Here is a 25,473-nt window from a genome sequence, read left to right as displayed (position 1 = left end):
TGTTCGATTTAGGGGCATCCATTAACGTTCTGCCATATTCCATCTACAAGAAGCTGGGGGAGGCTAAGCTGGTTGATACAGACATCATGATACAGCTAGCCGACAGATCTTGCATTCACCCGGAGGGAATTCTGGAAGATGTAATCGTGAAGGTGAATAACTTTCTGTATCCAGCCGACTTCTTCGTCATCAAGATGACAGAGACAGCGGCGAATAAGTCAAGTGGAGTCCTGTTGGGAAGACCGTTCCTGTCGACGGCCAGCACTATAATAGACGTCTGTAATGGGACGATAAGCTTGGATTTCAATGGAGAAAAGTTTACGTTCAATATTGATGAAGCAATGAAGAGGCCAACAGACAGTGAAAACGTGTATTCAGTGGATGTGACCGAGCCGCTGGTGCAGGAGTATCTGGAAGAGGAGTTCTTACAAAGGCAGTTCACAGACTCCGCCTTGGACGAGGAAGTTGAGAGAGAAGTTGCTGAATGGTATGAAGCCATGAACGTCGGTGAAATGGATGATCAAGCCATCGCGAAAGCGGTGATGGATTTTTGCCAGCGGCCGCGATCAGCTGGACTAAGCAGGAAGGCTCAAATGTCTAGACTCGAAAAGCTGTTTGATCAAGGCATTCAGCTGAGAAGAGAAGCAGAAGAAAATACTCAGCCTACTGAAGTGCCGAAACCTGCGAAGGAGTTAAAGCCCCTTCTAGCACATTTGAAGTACGCCTACCTGGGGGAAGACGAAACAAAGCACGTTATCATCAACCGTCAGTTGACCCAGGGGGCAGGAAGACAAATTGCTGGAAGTACTGAGGCGGAATCAGAAGGCCATCGGATGGAAGCTGACAGATCTAGTGGGCATCACCCCAGATTTATGCATGCACCATATCAGACTGAAATAAGGAGCTAAGCCATACCGTGACGAGCAATGCAAACTCAACCCCAACATGAGGGGAGAGGTACTCAGGAGATAGTCAAGCTAGTATCCATAGGAATCATCTACTCCATCCCGGATAGCAACTGAGTCAGCCCAGTACATATGGTACCGAAGAATGGTGGAATCCAAGTTGTAAAGAACGAGAAGAATGAATTGATTCCGACACGGCCTGTCACTGGGTGGAGAATGTGTATTGATTACAGGAAGCTGAACACGACCACAAAGAATGATCACTTCCCTTTGCCATTCATTGACCAGATGCTTGAGAAATTGGCGGAGAAGCAATATTTCAGTTTCCTTGATGGGTACAGTGGCTACTTCCAGATCGCGGTGAATCCAGAGGGCCAAGAGAAGACCACTTTCACCTTCCCTTTTGGTACCTACGCCTACAGTAGGATACCGTTTGGCCTCTGCAACCACCCAGGCACTTTCCAAAGATGCATGATGAGCATCTTCTCTGATTTGTTGGAGGACTGCATAGAGATCTTCATGGACGATTTTACCGTCTATAGGGACACATTTGATCAGGGGCTGCATAGCCTGAACAAAGTGCTGGAGAGCTGCCGGCAGAAGGACTTGGTTCTAAATTTTGAGAAGTACCATTTCATGGTCACTGAAGGCATAGTCCTAGGCCACGTGGTGTCAAACAGAGGGATAGAAGTGGATCAAGCCAAGGTGGCAGTTATAGCGAAGGTCCCATACCCGATGAATCAGAAGGAGATCAGGGCTTTCTTGGGCCATGCGGGATTTTATAGCAATTTATCAAAGATTTTGCGAAGATAGCCCAGCCCTGACAAGACTACTCAAGAATGATGTGGACTATGAGTTTTCTGATACCTGCAAGGCCGCCTTCCAGCTATTGAAGGACAGACTGATCAGCTTTCTGATCATACGCGCCCTCGACTGGAGTTACCCCTTCGAGGTGATGTGCGATGCAAGTGATTACGAAGTGGGGGCGGTCTTGGGTCAAAAGATCGACGGGAAAAGCTATGTTATCTTCTACGCTTCAAAGACTCTTAATTAAGCATAGAAGAATTACGATACGACCGAGAAGGAGATGTTGTCGGTGGTCTATGCTTTCGAGAAGTTCAGACCTTACCTGTTGGGTGCAAAGGTGATTGTCTACACAGACAATGCGGCTATTAAATACCTCTTGGCGAAGAAAGAGTCGAAGCCGCGCTTGATTAGGTGGGTGCTCCTATTGCAAGAGTTTGACTGGGAGGCGGTCGACAAGAAGGGAAGCGAGAATAGAGTGGCTGATCAGTTAAGCTGAATTATGCAAGAAGATAATGGGGAAGCCATCTCTTGATGCTTTCCCTGAGGAGCCCTTGTACCTGATCAAGTCAACGTCCAGCCTTCAGTGGATCAACCGAGCTGAGAGGATTGATCAAGCTAACCGAGAGAGAGAGATCCAACACAGGCAGAAGGAGCCATGGTTTGCGGGCATGGCCAACTATCTGGTGAAGGGCGAGCAGCCCGGAAATGATGAAGCCACGAGACCACAGAAACAGAAACTCAAAAGCGACTCACGATACTTCTATTGGGATGATACATATTTGTGGAAGATGGGGGCTAATCAAGTCATCCGACGATGCATACCATATTGGGAACAAGATGACGTATTGGTCCACTGCCACACACTAGCTTGTGGCGGTCATTTCGGTCCAAAGAAGACAGCGAGGAAGGTGCTTGACAATGGGTTTTACTGGCCCTACGAGTTCTGCAAGAGATGCCCCCGATGCCAGCTTACCGGAGGGATTTCTGCGAGAGATGAGATGCCACAGATCCCCATAATAGTCTGTGAGATATTCGATGTATGGGGAATGAATTTCATGGGACCCTTCCCATCTTCTGAAGGCAATCTCTATATTCTGGTGGCAGTGGACTACGTGTCCAAATAGATAGAGGCGAAGGCGACAAGGATGTGTGAGTCCAGGGAGGTGGCCAAGTTCTTAAAATCAAACATCTTTACCCGGTACGGGGTACCTAGGGCCATCATCTCTGATCAAGGGACTCATTTCGTCAACAAGACCATCGAAGCTTTGATGAAGAAATACGACGTCCACCACCGACTGTCCACACCTTACCACCCTCAGTCAAATGGCCAGGCTGAAGTGTCTAACAGGGAGATCAATGCGATCTTGGAAAAGACGTGAACCCCACGAGGAAAGATTGGAGCCGTCGACTGGAGGACGCGTTGTGGGCGTACAGGACCGCTTTCAAGATGCCGTTCAGAATGTCCCTTTACCGGCGGGTATTCGGGAAGATATTCCATTTACCTGAGGGAGTCGAGCATCAAGATTTCTGGGCGATCAAAGAGATGAATATGAATGCCGAGTCTGGTGCTGAAGAAAGGAGATTGTAGCTGCAAGAGCTGGAGGAGCTCTGCCTTGACGCTTACGACTCTGCCATGTGGTATAAAGAAAAGACAAATATGTGGCATGACAAGAACCTTCGCAAGAAGGAACTCAAGGTGGGCCAGAAGGTGTTGCTCTTCCAGTCAAGACTCAAGTTGATGCCTGGGAAGCTGAGGTCAAGGTGGATAGGCCCTTATACCATCATCGCCATGCGAGCAAATGGAGCAATCGAACTCCAAGGAAGCGATCATGATTCGCCTTCCTTTTTGGTGAATGGGCATAGGGTGAAGCCTTATAGAGATGGAACGGAGGTGTGTGTGGTGGACGACATTCCACTGCTCATGCCTAACTCTTTCCAGTAAAAGCAGGTATAAGGACCGACTGAGTACTCTTGGGTAGTCTGCTTGATCAAGCAACTAAATTCTAAACATACAAACTGATCAAGTGATGTCCTAAGGGCACTCAGTCAAGTCCTTGGTAGTTAGTGTAAATATTTTTTGTATTATTAGTTTTAAAAACATAGGAAATTAAGAATTAGAACAAGGAAGAAACTGATCAAGTGGTTAATATTTGAGTATTCATCTGGAACCACTTGTCCTATTGATCAGTTGGAATTTGGAATTAATTGGTGGGTTAAAGTGGTTTGATTGATCATGGCAAGGTAATGAAAGGACGCGCTCATGTGAAAAAGCACGGAAAGACAAAACGTCGAAGAAGGAAAACTGTTGCGTTGAAAACTCGTACTAGAGGAAGTAGCATATCAAGGAAGCCAAGCCAGCTGTCGCTCTGAAAAGGCACGCCGGTACTCGAAGAGTCGCACGGACACCAACAGTGTGCATTGGCTATAAAAGGGAGTTTTCTGCACTGTACCTCACTTTTTCTCCCAACCGCCTACAGTACACTTGTTTGCTCTCATCCATTTCTCTCAAGTTTCAGAACCCTAGCCAAAGCACCACCACTTCCACAGAAAGAAAGAAAGAGAAATCCCCCAGATATCAGAAAAAATGAAGATCACCGAGATCACCACTTCGTCCAGTGAGGAGGTTCCCCATGCCAGCAGTAGCGACTGTGGACCTTCCACGCCAGCCACGGCGATCCCGCCACCACAACCCAGCGTCGCCGTTCCACCACGTACAGTGGACCTAGTTTTCCAGAGGCGACTAGACCGCCTCCTCCGCAATTTACCCACCGGGACAAATCCCGCGGCGGCTTAGAAATCGCCCGGTCTGACAATCCCGCTCCAACTCCCACATCCCAAAATCCTCCACCTTCTCCCCCCAAAATAAAATCCCATCTCAAAATACAATCTCCCCCTAACGCTCCTAAACCTACCCCCCATCTTCCCGCTGTTACAGTACAGTGGGGACGATTCAAATGATGAAGAGGGGGGAGGGCCGTATGAGTATGGACCGGCTTTTGGAGAAAGCAGAGGCCATGAGGGCCAATCGGCCGAGGAGGGAGGAGGAGGAGCCAGAACAGAGGCACCAAGTCGTGCGGCGCCTGGTGGACGAAGAAGAGGCTACCGATGACAGCCATGCATAGAGAGAGAGGAATAGAAAGCGGAAGGAGATTGTTCATCTTCCTCCTAAGAAAAGTCACCCTGCCAGCCAGGGAATAGTGATCAGAGACGCCGGCCAGCCTGCCACCCCACTGCCGCAAGAAGAAGACGAAGGCAGTGACACCGAGGGGCGTGCTCTCCATTGGACCCGGACGTCCACGAGGCAACAAGGAAGGCATGCAACAGCCCCTACCGCCGACTACTCCAAACAAATTGTGGCCTTGACTGCAGACCTCCTCCAGCGGATGCTCAAGTTCGACAATCCCAAGTGGCAGGAGGAGGTCAACCAGCCGGTGACCGCGCAGAAGAGACTGAAGGCCGGGAAGAAACTCCACCAACCGTCCTTGGAGAAGATCCAGGTTGAGGAGAGGTTTGCTGAGTACATCACCGACATTGGGTTCGAATGGCTCCTAGAGGCGGATGAGACCCCGGTTCCAGAGGTCTTGGGCAAAGAATTTTTCACTTCCTTCCGGTTTACCGACAATACAGACCTGGAGGCCAGCAGCATCACCTTCTAGGTATTTGGTCGTGGCCAAAAGATGAGTTTAAACGAGTTCTCCATCAGGATGGGACTCTATACAGAAGCCCAAGTGGCCAACGGGGAGTGGTTCGGGCGTGATATCGGCCTCTCACACAGGAAGCCCGACTTCGATCAGCAGGCCATCTGGAAGGCCCTGAGCCACGAGAGAGCGCCAGCCTTTAAAGCCTCTGAGTCCAGGGGAAATCACATCGCCGACCCAACCCTACGCCTTGCCCAGGTCTATCTAGGCTGCAACCTGTTGGGTCAAGCCAATATCAAGGCTATCATCACCCTGGCAGAGCTCTACTTTATGTGGAATGAGAGAGCAGAGGAAAGTCCATCTAGGCTTTTGGCTGGCCTACTCCATCAACCAGATTGCTACCCGGCCTGCCCACCACTTAAATGTCTGCTATCTTCTAGGAGCATACTTGAGAAGAAACTGGATCCTGGAGATCCAAGAGAGTGTAGAGCGCCCCCGCCGATGCCCCAAACCTGAGCTATTTGACATGGATTTCTTTGTTAGAATACATGTAATTGAGAAGACGCGCGGTGGAAAGCTTCACTTCTACGCTACCGGCCAGAGGGAGCAACAAAAGGGCCACCAGGAGGAGAGGCAGCGCCCGGCTGAATGCCCAACGAGCCCTAGAAAGCAACAAAGGCCCAGGCTGGCTTTGTTGCCCACCCAGAGGACGGAGCAAGAGGAGGCTGCTCAAGGCGACGATGGATGGAAGCTCCGCATGGAGCAAATGATGACGCAGCTCGTGGAGAACTCCCACGCCCAACTGGTTCTGATGACTAGGGTTGGGACGGTGATGGAAAGGATGCTGGAAGCGGTTCGCGATCCAGCCAGTGCCCTGGCAAGGCAACCAAACACCAGGCATCCACCACCTCCCTCTACAAGCTCTCCTCAAGGACGGCGCACCTCAACTCCGGCCAAGCCATCCTCTGCTCCACCTGCTCAGCCACCCCGGAAGTAGTATACCCCCCTTACTCACCTCGTTTCAAACTTAAACAATTTATGTTTTTATTTTGGATAATTGGTCTGTATATATTTTTATCCGTTTTCACACTTAGTCCAGTGCCTGGGCTAAGTGTGAGAAGTTTATGGATCTTCACTGTTTTTCTTAGTTGCCTTTGTGTTTTTGTTCGTGTTTTTTTGTTTTCTTAGCATGCTTTGTTTTTTTGGCACTATCTCCCACTTAGCCCAGTGTCTGGTCTAAGTGTGAGAAGTTTTCATTAGTTCTACATGTGCCGTTGCCTAACCCTTTCTCCACTGCATCAAGTCGCTCGACGGCGAGCTAATGTGCAGTGGAAGGGGGGAGGGTTAGCCTAATTGAATCATACATGTCAACTTATAAAAATGCAAAACAATCAGATATAAATAATTTGGGCAGTGTGCATGAAATTGGATAAATTAAAGATATGAATGCCTGGGAAAGAGTAAGAAAAATGAAACAGTATGTTTACATGTGAAAACTTGATTGCCTAACTTGATCAGTTTGAATGACGTAAGTATGATGGAAATGCTCAATTTTTAAACCTTCTGTGAAGCCTCTCTATATGTGAGTTATAAGCCAAAGTAGAACACTTTCTACTATTTTTACAAAGAAAAATAATTATGAGAGGCTACTTTTTGATATTTAGATGAAAATTGCACAAGTAGTAAGGACTAAAGGCATTAGTACTTAACCAATTGAGTCATTTCTTCATTCGTTTCACGAACCCACCTCGTCAAAGCAAGGCACCCCCTAGTTAACCACGTTGACACCATATACACTTTCACCCGTCTTTTGGAACCAAAAACCCACATATTTATACATTTTTTTAAAAGTTCATGAGAAAAAGGGGTCGAGAGATGGATTACTTCAAAAGAAAAGGGAATAGTGATAGCGAGTTGAAAGCAAAATGGGGGTGGTCAGGTTGATCAAGTCAGAAATCAAGTCGAAAAAAATGTTGGAAATATTTGGAAAAAGAGAGAGAAAAGAGAAGTTTGAAAAAAAGGACGGGAAAAAGTTGTAACCTGACCCAATAAGTCAAAAGCTAGGGAACAAGCCAAAAGTTAAAGTCTAAAGGTCCCAACTTAACCAAGTGAAATATCCAGTGGCAAAGTAATAATTCAGCCTGATCCAGCAAAATTGTTCAGATCTTTGGTCTCTTGACTCATGTGATTTTTCTTTTTCTTTTTACAGTTTTTTTTTTTAAAAATTTTAACTTAGAACCCCTAGGACCCTACCCTAACACATTACTCCCCTTAAGCCCCATTACAACCAAAACAAAGACCTTAAGGAACTATCTTGTGCAATATCGAGTGAACAGTCCCAACATCTCTGGTGAGAAATGAGTGACTGAGTGAATCCAACAGTTGGTTTAAATTGAGCTATCTTGACAAACTGACACCTTGATCAAGTGAACGCGAAAGGGAAGAAACATAAGCTACTAGAAAATGGATTGACCTCGACCTCGGGTATGATTGTTGGAAGTTTATTCGGTTTTATGCATCTATGTTAATATGTGTCTTTGTTTTGAGTCTTGTTTTTTCTTTTCGTCTTCTTTCACTTTCTTGAAACGAGTAAACCATGCCTGAAATTTGCCTTATCTTTTTCTTTTCTTTTTCTTTATACTTGAGGACAAGTATGTTTTAAGTGTGAGAAGTTTGATAAGGCCTATTTCATGCATCGGTTTAGGGGTAAAAAGTATGCTACTTGATCAGTCAAGCAAGTGTTATTTGTGCAGGAATATCGCTTGACCAAGGGCAACAAGGCCAAGCTTATCAAGCTGGCACAGGAGGCGAAAAAAGGACAAAATCGGGTGGGATGATCAAGGAGGTGATAAACCAGTTAGAAGGGGGACCACTGCATTCTAGAAGAAAGACACGTGAGGCTGATGCTCCGGATGGCGATCATCAATCAGTTCTCAAGGACGACATTCTAGAAAGGGGCACGTGTTGATACGTAATACGCAAGGACGAAGCCGAATTCTCATTCTGTTATTGAGGAACGACGACATTCTAGAAGAAGAGCACGTATCAATCGATGAGGCGCTCAATCCCAGCAATGACGAATATTCACTGCCGAATTTGTTATCCTAGCTGGAGGTTGTTGCGACGAGCTTATAAATAGAAGACGCAACATCATAATGAAGATCTTCTTCCTTCCGCTTCTATTTTAGCTTTACTTTTTAGTTTAGTTTCCAGTTCCAATTTCTTCCCCAGTTCCAAAGATAGCTTAGTTAGATAATAGAAATGGTTAGTTAAGAAGAGAGCGACCGAAGAGAGTACGACAGAGAATTCAATATCTGTTCGGCGTTGTATCAATTTTCCAACCGAGAACTCCTCGGCTTTATTCGCTTTCCTACTTTCTAGTTTTAGTTGTTTGATTTTAATTCTGTGTTGTTCCGTAGTTAAAGAATTGATCTTTTTGTATTCCGCATGTTCACAGTACTGTTTTGAGTATTGAGTATAAAAATCGAAGTTATTTTATTTTTGGGATTTCCCCATGATTCTCGGCCTCCATTCACCGTGGGACCCCTTCTCCGTTTACGTCGATGGCGATTTTTGCCTGGGCCAGGGAATTCTTTGCCTTCTGTCGTTCCTCCCACCAATCCGGGTATCCGATCCGTTTGAAGCAATTTTCCCAAGTATGCTTCTGCCTTCCGCAATGGGAGCACCATAATTTCGAGGTGTCGACCCTGTTTCCCGGCTGGCTGGTGGCCGCGGGTCGTGACGGTGGCGCGCTGTTTCGGTGCGGCGGTCGTTGGTTCTGTACGACAAACCCTTTTCCGATTCCTCTGCCAAATGATGATTCGGTTCCACCGTTGGCTTCGTCGGTGGGTGAGGATGATGCCGGTGGCATGATCCTCTATCGAGCCGCCTCCGTCTTCACTCATCCGTACGCCGCCTTCACTGATGGCGCCGGTTCTTCCTTCGGAATCTCCCTTCGGATTGAATCGTATTCCTGATTTATTCCAGTCAGGAATTTGATGAGCCGTTTGGAGTTTGAGTAGTTCCGAAATTGGTCGATCCCCTTATCGCAGCAGCTAATCGGTTATTTCTGACTCCGATCTATATTGATCCACAATCCATGAATCTTTCTGTAGTATATTTCTAGATCCATGTTGCCTTATTTAATGTTGATTGTCTTCTCTTCCAGGTCGTAAATCAGGTACCGGTCTTCCTTGCTTTCGAACGTTACCGCGAGGTTCTCCCATAAAGCCTTCGAGGTCTGGTAATGGGAAAAATCCGCGATGATGTCATTTTCAATATTGTCGAGGATCCACGAGAACACTACAAGGTCGTTCTCTTCCCATTCATCGTATCCCTTGCTCCCTGGTTCTGGGGGATTGTTTTTGATATGGGAGTAGGCCCCCATTCCTCCGATCTTCACCTTGATCAACCGTACCCACAATGGGTAATTCCTACCATTCAATTTGAATGGTACTGTAATGCTCTTGTTGTTCCTGAGGCTTACTGTCTGTTCCACCTCCTTCGTATCTTCTGTGTCTGACATGTTTTGGTGTAGGTTCTGGGTTCGTTGGATTGATTTTGGTCAAAAAAAGGTCGAGAAATAGGTATTATCGGCTGTGATGATATTTTTTTGAGCCATGATCGTTCTGCTCTGATACCATGTTAGAGCTTGATAGGGAAAAATATTCTTATTCATTGCATTATGAACATAGATGCTACAATATTATATAGGCTAAGGTATTCTACAAATAAGATAAACCTAAATTACAATAATTACTATGCTATATTTATGGCACAATATTCTCCCATATAATTCCCTTGATTTACTGTGATCTCGTGTGATCTTCTAACATAATTATAAAGTAAGACTTTATATTGAGGACGTAGTAGCTTCATATATTCCCTCCGTACCACAAAATAAGGACATTTGGGACGGTATGAGAATTAATGCATAATTATAAAGTAAGAAAGGGGAGGAGAAGGGTAATTAAAGTAATTTTATTGGATAGTAAGACCCACATTATTATTAGTGTTTTAGGACTAGTTGTATAAGTTGTAAATAAATTGATGTATATGGATAATGAGTTCGGGAGAACTTTCCATAAATGAAAATGCCCCCATACTTATATGGGACGAATGGAAATGGAAGTGTCCCTATTTTTATGGGACGGATGGAGTATCAAGTACGGCAAGATTGATGTTCATCAGCTAAAACGAGAAGATGTGGTGCAAGAATATCTCTTTCAATCATACACATTGCACAAAGGTTTAGGGACTACGTGGTGATCTGCTCGATGACTACAATTTACCTCTGGTTAATTATAAAGATTATATTGGTAGGAATTTGATGGATTTATTAGTTATTAGTAATACGATCGCACAGTTTCGCGCACAAGTGTGTGTTTTGTTCTTAAACTTTTGTGGTTGTAGCGCTCATGGTCATGGATATATATGTAAGAGCTAGAAATGCGAGTTTAGGAGATTATGATTTGTAGAAATTTTATGTATTATTTCTCTAATGTTATTCAATAACAAAGAGTATGTATTTATACTAGACATCTAACTCTTGACTTGGAAAGAACCGACAAAGATAACCTGTGAAGGCGTTTATAATAATATACTCGACTCAATAACATTAATATACTAGTACTAAATTAAATAAGATACTGTCTGAGATAGTATAATCTCCAAGATAAGTGGCTGCGTTGAGTTGTTGCTTGTTGGCTGGTGATGTTGCGCTTCCTCTTGTGTAAAATTACATGTATACATATATCATACTATTTTGATTACCAATAGGATTCACTATCCCTATCATTTTAGTTTTCGTTTTCATTTTCATTTTGCAGTGATTGATGATGAAATCCCGGATTAACAACGTTGGCCATCGAACTCTCAGCTGGTGATGGATGGTTGATGAGCGGCACGGCTGTGTCTTGTTCACGGAGAGGCGGCCGCCGGTTGAATTCCGTGATGTTTCTTGCCTTCTTGTATATTCGGCAAATGCTCAACTCTTCCCTTAACTGCAATTAATTTTCATTTGAATTTGTATATTTATGTAATGAATTAAAAGTAGTAATTACTAGTAAGGAGAGGAGACCTGAGGATTTGGAGGAGAATGAACAGCCTTGTACTCGTTCATTTTCCAAGGGGTTTTGGTCCCGTTTGGAGCCCTCCCAACGTAGTAAACCATGGTTCTTTTCCGGCCGATCACACAATTCTGCGAAGAGTAGACGTCGCCGGGGGAGCCTGTCGCCTTCCAGTAGCCCTCGGCCGTGAGGCGGTTCGGCCTTCCCCCGCGCGCTTCCCTTTCTTGCTGCCGACTGAAGAAGAACCACTGCTCGCTCTCCGCACTACCTACTTCTGCTTTCAATATATATATATATATATATATATATATATATATATATATATATATATATATATATATATATATATATATATATATACACCATATCTAAGCATTTAGTTAATTAATCATCATAACAAACTAGTAATTAAGTTGAAAAGTTACGTGGAAGATCCCATGGATTGTATTGGTAAATGTCGAGGAGAGGGATGAGGGTGTCGATGTCCTCCAATCTCGTGCCTCTGAGCTTGTGATGGAGATAGAATGATATCAGTTCCTCTTCGGTGGGATAGAACCTAAAACCTGGTAGCACCTCATCCATTGTCGAATCAAATCAATTAAGTTGGAGTAGTAATATTAGTTTTGAACCATTTTGCATGCTATCGTAATTTATAGCATTAACAAGCTATATATAGTCGTGGGGCTCAAGTAAATAAGAGAGAAATTGAGTCTCAAACACGACGAAACACACGACGCGTATTGGAAATTTCCACCAATTTTCTCTCTGTCCCCATGTCAATTCTCATGCCATTTCATATTATATTTTCTTATTTGTGATAGAAGATAAATATTGTTTCTTGATTTATAGTACGTGACTCACGTGACTCACCCCCTTAAAAGGAATTATAAGGAAGAATGAGTTATCCAAAAATACATAGATGAAATATGATCATTATTAAGCTGATGTGGGATAAGAATGGGTTTCAACAAAACCCACTTCAACAACAACAAAAAAATCGAATAAAGACATTATTTAATGCTATTAAGGATGTTAATTTGTGTGTCTAATTATACTACCAAAGCTTCATAAAGTGTCTTTATTGTTAGTATCCCAACTAAAATTAGCGGACACAAATAAAAACGTCCTAAAAAATTAAAAGGTTAAGATAATTTACTCTCAACTTGGTAAAGTAAGAGAGAAGTAGTGTTAGTGGAATGTTGCAAATTCAAAAACTTAGACTCATGCTAATTTATTTGCAATCAAAATGTCACCCACATGTGTATGAGATATGTAGCACGTGGCAAGTTAAATTATCGACTAAAATGCTAGAATGAATACTATGATGCAATGTCAAACACTATTTAGACTAATGATGAGGGTTTTGGGTTTTCTTAACTAATAATGAAGAACAAATAAGTAAGTAAAGACAATTAACTAAATAAAGCAAATAAAATATGGTTTTCACATAAATTAGGAAATGATGGAGAAATGGATCCATAAGAATGGATCAAGGATGTCATCTAAGGGTCATGCTCATCTATTGGGCCGCAATTGTGGTTAGGAAGTCAGGAAGGTTGGTTAGACCCCCTCTCGGGTGCATCTAGCACATGGATCAATCTCTAGAGTAGGAGTCCCCCTCCATACAATTCGAGATTGACTCCTAAGAACAACGGACCCAAACTCTCTCTTTAGCTCATGCATCTCTCGTTCACATGTAATGCACGGAGTTGTTGATTACACATCAATCCTAATCATGCATTTCTCAATGACAACAATTAGGCAAAAAGGATATATCTAATTGGTAGCTAAGCAATTAGATATTAAAAGCTCAAGAATCAACAAAACCAACAAAATAAGATAAATAAGCATTAAACCATAGATTCAATCCATACAATCCATTCAAACTTCACAAAATCCTTAGTAGAAACTTAACTAAATATGAACAAAGTCAAATAAAATGAAATAGAAAGGAAATGAAAGAAAACATGGTAGAAAGATAAACTAGAACTCCCTATAGGTGGGATTGATGGTGGGGAGTCTTCTCCTACAATCTCTTGAGAAGAGAAGCTCCTTGGCCTTCAAATCCTCTTCATTCTCTTGTTTCCGCTCAAAATGGTGGTATGTAGGAGTTATGGCTCGAATGTGTGAAGTCTCTTTTTTATTTGGAGTGAAAAATGTGCAAAATAAGAAAGCTGTCAAAAACACACGACCGGGTGATTTGTGACTGTCGAAACACCCGACCGAGTGTTTTGTCTGGAACTCGCAACTCACTTCAAAATGCCCGGGCGGGCGTTCCTTCAGATGGAAAATGTCCGACCGAGCGAATTCTCTGTCTCTCTATGTGCATTTCTAGCCAGAACGCCCGAGTGAGTATTTCTTCGCTTAGAAAATGCCCGGGCGGGCAAAACTCTCTATATTGGCCCATTCAACTCTGTTTAAGCTCGTTTTAGACCTATGTTTACATCAAGACTTGACACTCTCGTTAGCTCTAAAATAGCAAATAGGTGGATGAAACCTAAACTTTATACCTCAAATTACTCAACAACTTGTGTTAATCACCCACCTAAACATCTTAAACTATGAGTTTGTCAAATGTGGAGTTCATATTATTAGTAGTGTTTAATTGTGTTAGGTAGCAAATGTGGGGTCTTTTTTTTAAACTTGATCTATTCTTCGTAGACAACTAAAAATAACAAATATGGTCTATTTTTCGTGGACGGAGGAGTATAATACATACAAATTAAAATAAAGGCCACGTTTTAGTTTTACTTCTTTAATTTAGGCATCGAGCATTATCCCTTATCATTCTAAGGCTCCATCACCGCTACGTACATATAAGCCAGAATACTGTCGAGGCATAAATTACGCAGTCAGCTGCGTGCATGAACCATTTTTTAATTTTTTTATTATAAAGTCAATTAATAAGTGTGAAACTGTGTGAATGATGAATGATAGTCTATTATCACAAACGATGTTTTATAAGGTGTGTTTGATTCGTGGGTTTGACTGGAAAATAAATGGTACACTGTTTGTGAAGTATCAAGAACGAATTTATACAAATGATACTATAGAAGAAATATTTTTAAAAGTATGCCAACAGTATTAACATTGATAATAAGGGTAAACCTTGTGATTTTTCAACAAATTACTCATTTAATGTAGAGTCATATTCTAATCTCTAATTTTGAGTACGAGGAAAGGAAATTGGGATCTCAATGAACGGTAAAATTAATCTCATTAGAGATCTCAACCATTTAGTCTAAACTCAAACTCATTTAAGTGTAAATGTCACATCAAATATGATTTTACTCCCACCATTTACATTAAACTCAAACTTAAAAAAATATTCTCTATATTATGCCTTTTTTCCTCACAAAATTTGAAAAACTTTTAGGTTTTGGTTTAGTGTAAACCTAAAGATATGTATTTTTTTCTCAAAAACCAAAAATGAGATTGATTTTTTAGTACTATTTGAGCTAAATACCTATCATATTTTAGGTTTTAGTGTACACTTGAAGATGGTCTTAGGAACGGAAAATAGGAAAGTCAATGAAAAGAAAAAAACTAAATACCCAGTCTTGATGGGCAAGTATTTATTTTTACCTAGTTATTATTTGTCTTCATGTTTTATATGTATGTTATCTAAAAATTATACTTTCTTCGTCCCATAAAATATGTCATACTTGTGGGATGCCACAAGATTTTAAGAGATTTTGTTTTATGTGTTAAGTAGAGAAAAAATATTATAACTTTTATGTTAATGTGAAAGATAACTTTATTCTAAAAATAGAAATGTAAATTTTTAGTGGGATAAACTAAAAAAATGTGACATGTTTAGTAGGGAGAATTAAGTACTTTGTAGATAATAAGATATATTAGGTCAGATATAAATCCAATTTGCAATGGAAAGTTTTAAATGGAAAATGCAAGTATATTTTTTAGAATACCCGGACACATAATTAATAAGATTGACCTTTTAAAAATGATCGTTTACTTTGCAATTATAAGCCTTTTTCTCCGTGGTATGGTTGCTGACAATTTTAGTAGTATAACAAATACAATGTGAATAGACTAAAAAGAGACTTGTAATGTCCAAATCTATAGATTATGGTCGTCTTATTGTCCGCTATATTTTTTTATTGATTTTGGAAAGAAAAAAAAGTTGAGGAAAAGTGATGGAAGTCAATGGAGTCAAGTAACCCGGTCAAGAAGTCGATGCATGGACTCTCAAGTCACAACTTGTATTCAACTCACCATCTAAAGTGTATAACAATTGCATGACATGACCAAATTCTACAATAACATCGTAATTTATACCATGGTTGTTTATTTTTATAATCATAGTATATAAAATACGTGTATATATTAAGATAACTAATTAAAATAAACAAATTAAGTATACTTCAAATAATATTATTCAACATACTAATTAAATAGTATAATTTTAAGTTTGGAGACTAGAAAAGCTACTTTTTATTTCATTTATGTATAATACTACATATATTATGAGTATCATCTCTTCGATTTTGAAATAATGTTTTTATGGTATGACTTCAAAAGCGTCACCATCATCATTCTCTGAAACTTGAAAGATCGACTTTTAAATATTTCCTTCGTTCCATAATAGTGGATGCGTTTTTTTAGCACTCGATTTAAAAAAAATTGTGTTAAGTGAATTATGTAAAGAAAGAATAAAGTAATAAATGAAAAAGGTAAAGAGATGAAGTAAGAATAAAATAAGAAAGAGTAAAGTAAATGAGAAGAAATATGTTACTTTTACTAAAATGGAAAATGACTCTACTACTATGGAATGTACCAAAATAACAAAATGACTTCATTATTATGGAATGTAGAGAATATTACCTTATCTGAAGTTTGAAATGTCGAATCCAACTTGTGCGTATCATCACATTTGAAGATTGAAATAAATTGAGTAATGAGCATTGTCACTTGACTCACTTCTACCTTGAGAGCATCCACAATGGGGCAGAGGATAGCCCGCTCGATGCATCCTCAGCCCTATCGTCCGCCACTGCAGGTGGGCGGACGATGCCCCCTCCATCCTCCGCGGACAATCATGCGATTTTTGAATCCTTCGGCCTACCCTCGGCCCCATTGTGGGGGTCCAGACGATAGGTCCAGACTTTGCAACACATTTTCCTTTTTTTATATTTTCTTTTATATATATCACCAATTTTTTTTACTTCATTTCGCACCTTTCACTCCACTCTCTTTCACCATCTCAATTTCTCTCTAAATTCAAGAATGAAATCCGGCGATTTTCCATATTTGCAAACATAAAATATAAAAATAAAAAATAAATACTGACAATAGGATTTATCTTTAATTTGTGGTGTTTTTATATTTATTTTTGCTAATTGATATATTTGCAAACAAAAAAAATATAAAAAAAAAACAAATTACAAAATAGGAGTTAAAACCATAAGGCAGGCTATAGGGCGTCCCACAGCAGGTGGATGAGGTGGATGATAAAATGTTGATGTGGAGGAAGATAGAGCACCTTATAAAACATGCTATAGGGCGCCTTAGATGACATATATAAGAGCATCCGCAGCGGTGGCGAAAGACGCCACCGCCGTCCGCGCCGTTGGCAAGGCGCAGGACCGCCGCCGCTGCAGCCGCGCCGCTGGCACGGCGCTGCTCGATGTATCGAGCACGTCCGTGCCAGCGGACGCACACGTGGCGCGCTCCCATTCGTCAACGGCATAGCCGTTGTGTTTAAACTTTTTTTTATTTTTTTTTTAAAAAATCGGTATTTAATTATAAATAATGCTAAAAAATAAAAAAAAAATATTTTCCAAATCCCAAAAATATGGCCGTTTTTTTCCCGTTTTTTCTGAATTTTTTTGATTTTTTTTTATTTTTTTTTTCCCCAAAATCATCTATAAATACACACATTCATCATCCATTTATCACATCAAATCATCTCTCATTCATCTCTCATTCATAATTCTCATACAAACTATCAACACATTCATCACCCACTCAAAATCTCAAATGGATTTCACCCATATTATGGCGGAAGCGGAACGCGAAGAACAAGAATACTACGAACAACATCGTGCCGCTTACGAAGCATATGTCGCGGCGAATACCCCTGCTCCTCCTCCTCAACGAACCAGATCAAATCGACGGTACATCCATCGTGACCGGGAGGGAGCCCACGAAAGGCTCGTTGCCGACTACTTTGCCGACCAGCCGCGGTTTCCGGCAGATTACTTCAGGCGCCGTTTTCGCATGTCAAAGCGCTTGTTCATGCGAATTGTCAACACATTGTCCGCACGTGTTGAATACTTTCAAACAGGTGTAGATGCAGCCGGCCGGCAAAGTATCACGGCGTTGCAGAAGTGTACGTGTGCCATCCGACAACTCGCTACTGGGCAAACGGCCGACATGTTCGACGAGTATTTGCATATCGGTGAGTCCACTGGAATCCTATGTTTAAAGAATTTTTGCGAGGGCGTTCGTTCTGCTTTTGGGGATGAATTCCTTCGAGCACCCACCACTGATGATTGCCAACGGTTGCTTCGTCTTCATGAATCAGTCCATGGCTTTCCCGGAATGCTTGGCAGCATTGACTGCATGCATTGGAGGTGGAAGAATTGTCCGACTGCTTGGAGGGGGCAACACTTGAGCGGTCACAAAGGCGGCGGCCCAACGCTTATCCTTGAGGCGGTCGCCGACTACCGCCTATGGATTTGGCATGCATATTTCGGCGTTGCTGGATCCAACAACGACTTGAATGTGCTATATTCGTCACCACTCTTCAATGATGTGATGAATGGTGTAGCACCGGCGATCGACTTCACCATCAACGGAAATATATACCGCATGGGTTACTATCTCACCGATGGTATCTACCCAAGGTGGTCGACGTTCGTGAAGACGCTCCACAACCCGCACGACCCGAGACGGGTTCTTTTTGCGCAGCGTCAAGAGTCAGCGCGGAAAGATGTCGAAAGAGCCTTCGGGGTCCTTCAAGCTCGATTCAACATTGTGAAGGCCCCGGCTCGGCTGTGGTACGTGAATAATATCGCCGACATCATGTTCACGTGTATTATATTACACAACATGATTATAGCCGACGAAGGGCCGAGGGCGGCTAGCTTCTACGACGAGGACGAAGCCGGAAGCTCAACAGCGAGGTCTCCCCTACGCCGAGGCGAGCATACGACGGTTGGCCAGAGGATCGAGACAAGACACACAATGCGCGATACTCGAATCCACAATCAACTACAAGAAGACCTAATCAACCACATGTGGGCGAAATTCGGCAACGAGTAGTGTCATTTTTAATTTTTAGGATTTTAATTATGTAATTTTTAATTTTTAGGATTTTAATTATGTAATTTTTAATTTTTAGGATTTTAATTATGCAATGTTTAATTTTATTTGTCATTTGTAATATTTATTGTGGGTTTTAAATGAATTTTAATATTATGGAAATGTTTTTGTGTAATTGAATTTTATATTAATTGTGCTCGTCCTTGCGGAAGAGCACAGTTGTGGGTGTTGTGCTCTTGCCAGAGAGCAGGCATGAATAGTACCGCCCGGGCCCACAACCGTGCCGCTGGCAAGAGCACGGTTGTGGATGCTCTAATGTTTTATCATTTTGACTTTTGAGGGGGAAAACATGTAGTGTATTTATTTCCTACGTTCAAGAGCTTCTAACAAGGAAAAAAGGTAACAGAAGCTATATTCTCAATTTACCATCTTAAAAAGATAGATTATACATTGTTTTTAAGTAGTACTCACTTCGTCCGCTATTAGGTGTCTCATTTCTTGGCGGCACGAGTTTTAAGAAATGTCAAGAAAAGTGGATGAAAAAAGTTAGTGGAATAAGGGTCCCACTTGTATATATTAGTTTTAAATGAAATTCAAGTGGAATGAGTTAGTGGAAGGTGAGACCCTATTACCATTTATGGTAAAAGTGAACCGGGACTCTTATTCGCGGACGGACTAAAATGGCAAAACGGGACTTCTAACGGAGGGAGTAATGAACTTCAAGATAAGAAAGTAAATTTAAAAGCAAATAAAAAAAACTAATACTCCTTCCGTCCACGAAAAATAGACAAGTTTTGTCATTTTAGTCCTCCATGAAAAATAAACAAAGTGTGGACCCCACAACCCACTAACATTCATTTCACTACCTTTTCCCTCTCTCTCTCTTACCTTTTTCTATCTTTCTCTTACTTTACAAATTATACATTAAAACTCGTGTCATTGACAATCTTGTCTATTTTTTATGGACGGGGAGAATATAATTTTTTATATTTTGTGTAAGAAGAAGTAAAAATACATTTTCAAAATTAAAGAATGTATAATACTTTCTCAAATACTCTTCCTATTGAAGAACAATTTTTATGAAAAGAGTTATTATACTTATTTCTCTTTATGTCTTCCTTTGGACATGCTCAGAAACCAAAAGCATAAAAGAACGAACCACTTTGTTGTATACTGAACTTCCAACGTCCATTCTCTTCACAAGAAAGAGCAAGACTCGTGAATTTAGCATCAGTGCTATACCTTGAGACTTCAAGATGCTTCTTGGAGTACCAAGAAATTAAGTTATGCTCGAGAAATACAGCATAGTAGCCGACAATGGATCATTGTTCGTCAAGATCAAAAGCTCAATCAGAATGAGAGGGTAGTTAGGATATTATTAGAAACTTGTATATGAATATCGTATTCTACTAACTTGCAAGATAACTTACTTAGGATGTGATTAGCCACCTTCTAGTGAGAGTCCAAAGGGCATGCCATGAATTGGCCTACCTTATTGACTAATTTCTAGTTGTACAAGTGTGACATATTACAAAGAACTGACGGTACTTGTAACACCCCTACCCGACGTCTGCAGGCCCAATAGGTGATGTCACAATTCAGGTACCATAAAGTATGGCAATTTAAAGTTTCCATTTTCTGAACTAGTCAAAACCAAATATTTAAATTATTATTTTATATTTACAATTACGGTGGAAATAACTTAATATAAAATTTAGTGCTAACATGCCACAACTAACAATTTAAAAGATCTCTCTCTATTAGAGCTCAGTGACCCACCAAGGATGCAGCGCTGAAACAAACATGAACAACTTCGACGGGTCCTCTGGAATGCCAACTAACCTGTAGCCCACTCAGCACTTTAGCTAAAATTCTCTTCAAGCAATAATCATACAACTTAAAATTCTAACAATTCCTATCATTGCTTTATTTACCAATTATTACCACCTCCATCATGTTATTACCATTTTACTAATTTCTAACATAATTTGGGCAGCATCTCCCCTATAACCATCACATGCCCAGAAACCAACAATGAGTCATATCAATCCCAGAACATATCAACAGTCATCATCTTCTATCTCATAGAATTTAGCAGATTTATAATCATACATCACTTTGTAAACCAATATTGTAGAATACAAAGTAAAATGCACATCACCAATTATTATTCACACATTAACACGTATATAGATCACCAACATTTTCACATGATCAAACACATACATATAGACAAATATTTTGAATTATCTTTAACTCATTAGCATTTTACTTATCCATTACCTGATCATATCAATATACTTGTACTAACAGTCAAATCAATCATCCACGACGTCAAATTTCCAAACTATGTCAACAAAAGTGTATAGTAATACGATTCTTCGCATACACCATAAACATTGTCTGCAAGTTCTTAGGTTTTCAATATTTATATCATAAACATTGTCTGCAAGTTCTTAGGTTTCCAAACCTGTCAGACCTCCATCCTCTACTTTTCATTTATTTAAATGCTATAAATATAAGGTAGGCAAAGAGAGATACCTCGAGAAAGTCCCGATTACGTGATTACACGTTCGATTCGCCGATAAACTTAAGAAAAAGTAAGAGAAATAGCTATGGTGATTTGAGAGAGGTTGCTGCCGATTTTTGTAGAGAAGAAAAATGAGGAAGAAAGATGACATCTCATATTTTTAAATTAGTCTCCCAACATTAGCATTTTTCATGGCTAAAATTGAGACACTTGGCAACATTCAAATAAACCATTTGTAAAGCCTTATTTCTAGACTTCTCTAATAATAATTAAAATAAAAATTTGCAGCCATTTCATTCCTAGTTGATGAGTAAAAATTCGCACTTTCCAAAATAAAAAGAAAGAATTGATTTAATTAGTGTAAAAAGACCGAAATGCCCTTCTATCGAATTTTCTACATGAACATCCTATAAATCCTTATTTCTTTCTTAATCTTATTCAAATTATACTCATAATACTTAATTATAAGTCTACAATACCCCTCATTAATTATTTTATTTAATTTGGCCATTTTCGTCGTCGAAACAATCACCGAAAACCTGATATACAAGTTTTACACTTCTTAATATATGAAGTGTATGAGGAGAATAGCAAAAGTGCTCGTGCGTGCTTCTGGTGTTATGCTATGAATCCACTAGATCACTTGGTCTAGGAACTCAAGAGAACACGGAATGCTCTGTCGTTGGGCACACTAAACTCCCCTTCAAAGATCCCTCAACCCGAATACTATGGATTAGTATAGAGAAACAGGGGTCGATCCCACAAAGATGGACACGTAAGAAAGCATTTTGAAACTTTGGACAAGGGCAGCTGCTGCCACGCAAACTGGGTTGAGGTTTAACTACGACTAGACCTAGGCAAGAAATGTAAACACTAGACCTAGGAAACTGTAAACATGCTGAGATCAAACATCATCAAGACTACGGGATATTAAATTCCCTTCCTAGACCGTGTAAACGGCTACCTAATAGAACCAGACAGGAAGCATATAACAGTGGGGACCATAATTCCAGAATTAGCAAGTACGGCAAAAAGGCTGCAAATAACAAACTGAAACTCTAACTAACAACGACATGCATTTTTTTAACTGAATCAAAAACGCAGATGAAGAAAAACAGAGCACGTACCTAGACTCGAACAGAATATAAAATTTGGGTCGTCGGAAACTTACAACAAACCGGAAATAACACAGATCTACATACACTAGACGAAATGAAATGAAAACACGAAGGATAGGCATAAATTTAAACCAACTCTGCTCAGATTCACGTCGGATGCTTAATCCACTCCGGATCCAAGCGATCCGAACCAAACAACAACCTCAATCAACTCCATATCTTCCGATCTAACAGATCTACTCCGATCAACACCGAATTCAAACGATTCCAATCAACTCAGCTACAACACCGAATTCAAACCTCCGATTCAATCACCAACAAACTCTGATCAACCCGATCCAGCCATTACTCTGCACAGATTCAGTGAGCAATTGTGAAACGCATTCAACACAAGTAAACTAACTCAAACTCCAGAAAATCACAGGAGTGAAATCAGAAATCGACATCAACGACATAATAGAAAATTAAACTTGCATTAAACACAAAAATATTCGGTAAAAACAGAGAGCCGAGCTCCGAACAGCAAAGCTCGGTGAAATCCATGAAATACGAGAAATAAACTGGAAATTGTTTCTTCGCCCTCGACAGGACGGTGTTATACCCAAATGGAACTAAAGTAAACAGGAAGCGAACCCAGCCGTGAACCCCCGAATTTCCCAAAGAGAACCCAAGTGTGTAAGAGAAAAGTGAGCTCCTAGCTACAATCCGTAACGAGGCCTCCACCGAGAAGGTCCCTCTAGAATGCATGCTTCCTTCCTTATATAGGCGCGGACATAATCTTCTAGAAGCCTTCGTAGAAATCTACTTTCTACCCTTCAGCTCCGATATTTCCTCCGTCTTGCAATTTTCCTCCACAATGCTCATTTCTTCGCCAGTTTCCTCGGACATGTGATTGTCCTCTTCTTTTCCTGGACCTGGCGAAATTCATCTACACACCTGGCTTAAAACGTGTGTTAGACCCAGTAAATCCACGAATTTATCCCCTAGACCTATGCATGAAATTAGACTTATCAATATATATATATATATATAGGGGTGCATTATAATGATAACACCAATTTGTGTGATAACCCTATAACTAAATCTCCACCACACATTTTTTAAATATGTGGTCTAGATTTATTCTAACAAAACTATCATTTTATCAAATAAAACAATCATATTTCGGATATATTAAGGGAAAAATTGTCATTTCGTTATAAAATTGGGTGGGCAAGAAGAAAACGTGAATTAAACGCTGCATTCAATTTCTCTCACACTCAAACCCTCTGAATCGCATTTCAAACCCTTGCTTCTTCAGTTTCGAAGGAAAAATCATCCAAATTCTGGAATATGTCGAAGGAAAATGCTCAAGCATCATCGAAGGAAGGCTGGATGAAGTTTATTACTTATTTCACTTTTGTTTTTGCTCGATTTTTTCATTTTGTAAGAGATTCTCATTTTTTTAGATTCTATAGTTTTTTAGTGTAGATTTAGAGTTACATATGACAGCATGATGAACTTACTTTGAATTTACTTCATACTTGGTTTTGTATCATCAATTCATACCTTATTCCATGATGAATTAGTGTTTTAAATTATAAAATGATAGTTTCATGGGATAAAATGATAGTTTCAAATGATAAAATGATACCAGGGATAGAAATCAGCTGCTTCTACTAATGTATTGAATTTCATACCAATCATTGGCTTCAAAGAATCATCACAAACAGGACTGTACATACCTACAAATCAGTAAAACTATCATTTTATCAACTCATAGTATCATTCTATCCGGCAAAACTATCATTTTATCAACTCAGAGTATCATTCTATCCGGCAAAACTATCATTTTATCAACTCAGAGTATCATTCTGTCCGGCAAAACTATCATTTTATCAACTCAGAGTATCATTCTATCCGGCAAAACTATCATTTTATGCAGTAAACCTAACATTTATAAGCCAAAAGTATCATGTTAACATATAATCGGTAATGCATAATATAATTACATAATATCATGAACTGATTTGTTGCCCAGTTTACGAATGCCAAAACCAACTTAACGAGCATAATGTTCATAGAAATCAACTGCTTCTACTAATGTATTGAATTTCATACCAATCATTGGCTTCAAAGCATCATCACAAACAGGAATGTACAAACCTACAAATCAGTAAAACTATCATTTTATCAACTCAGAGTATCATTCTATTCGGCAAAACTATCATTTTATCAACTCAGGGTATCATTCTATCCGGCAAAACTATCATTTTATCAACTCAAAGTATCATTCTATCCGGCAAAACTATCATTTTATGCAGTAAACCTAACATTTACAAGCCAAAAGTATCGTGTTAACACATAATCGGCAATGCATAATATGTCATTTTGTCACGTTAAAGTATCATTTTATCAACTTATATGCAAAATTGAAAACATCTTCCCGGTCACAATTATGCGAGAAATATGGAAACAAAATCTGGAGATTATGGAATAATGAACCAAATCGAAAGAAAATCTGGAGCCTATGGAAAGAAAATAGGCTAGAAATATGGAAACAAAATCGCTGAGAAGAGAGAATCGAACTGAGAGAGTGAAAGAATGGAGCGAAATTCAGAAATTAAATGAGGGAAATGACATATTTACCCTCTGCGCATTTTTTATGAAGTAAATCTAAGTTTGAATCTCAGCCACAAGATTAGAAAATATGTGTGGTTCAGATTTGGTTATAGAGTTATTACGTGATTTGGGGGTTATCATATGATCACAACTCGGGGTGCGTTATAATGATAACCCATATTTATGTGATAACCCTATAACTAAATCTCCACCACACATTTTTAAAATATGTGGTCTAGATTTAATCTAACAAAACTATGAGCTCCTTGAGGGAAAGTCAGGTGGTTGAGGCATAGTGCTATTCAACTTTCACACTGTAACTAATGAAAACTAAATTCTTATTCTCTCTTTTTTTTCTCATGAACTTTGACGAGCTATTTAGATTTTCGATGCCAGATTCGACTTCACGCTATTATTTATACGCATAAAATTAGTAGTATTGAAACAACAGTAGAATTAATAAACAATTATTGGATATATCTTATTTGGAGTTACAAATGTAAAACACAATACGGGCTT

At 40.1% G+C, this 25,473-nt stretch overlaps 1 protein-coding gene across 2 annotated transcripts; it reads right to left on the bottom strand.

Moving 5' to 3' along the window:
* Window positions 1–10,892: 10,892 nt before the first annotated feature.
* LOC121761339 (NAC domain-containing protein 90-like) lies at window positions 10,893–12,041 on the bottom strand. Of its 2 annotated transcripts, none has more exons than XM_042156993.1 (3): window positions 11,844–12,041; window positions 11,430–11,692; window positions 10,893–11,352 (listed from the first exon to the last, which is right to left on the bottom strand). In XM_042156993.1, the coding sequence occupies exons 1-3, from the start codon at window positions 11,998–12,000 to the stop codon at window positions 11,149–11,151; spliced, it is 624 nt and encodes a 207-aa protein (XP_042012927.1). In that variant the 5' UTR covers window positions 12,001–12,041; the 3' UTR covers window positions 10,893–11,148. The 2 variants fall into 2 exon arrangements, with proteins under 2 accessions (XP_042012927.1, XP_042012928.1); XM_042156994.1 differs by having other exon boundaries at window positions 11,430–11,686.
* Between the last annotated feature and the right edge of the window lie 13,432 nt (window positions 12,042–25,473).

The sequence above is a fragment of the Salvia splendens genome, chromosome 13 (genome assembly GCF_004379255.2).
Source record: "Salvia splendens isolate huo1 chromosome 13, SspV2, whole genome shotgun sequence".
In the NCBI taxonomy this organism is placed as follows: Eukaryota; Viridiplantae; Streptophyta; class Magnoliopsida; order Lamiales; family Lamiaceae; genus Salvia; species Salvia splendens.
The sequence above is the reverse complement of the archived record's forward strand: the minus strand, read 5'-3'. Positions and strand labels throughout refer to the sequence as shown.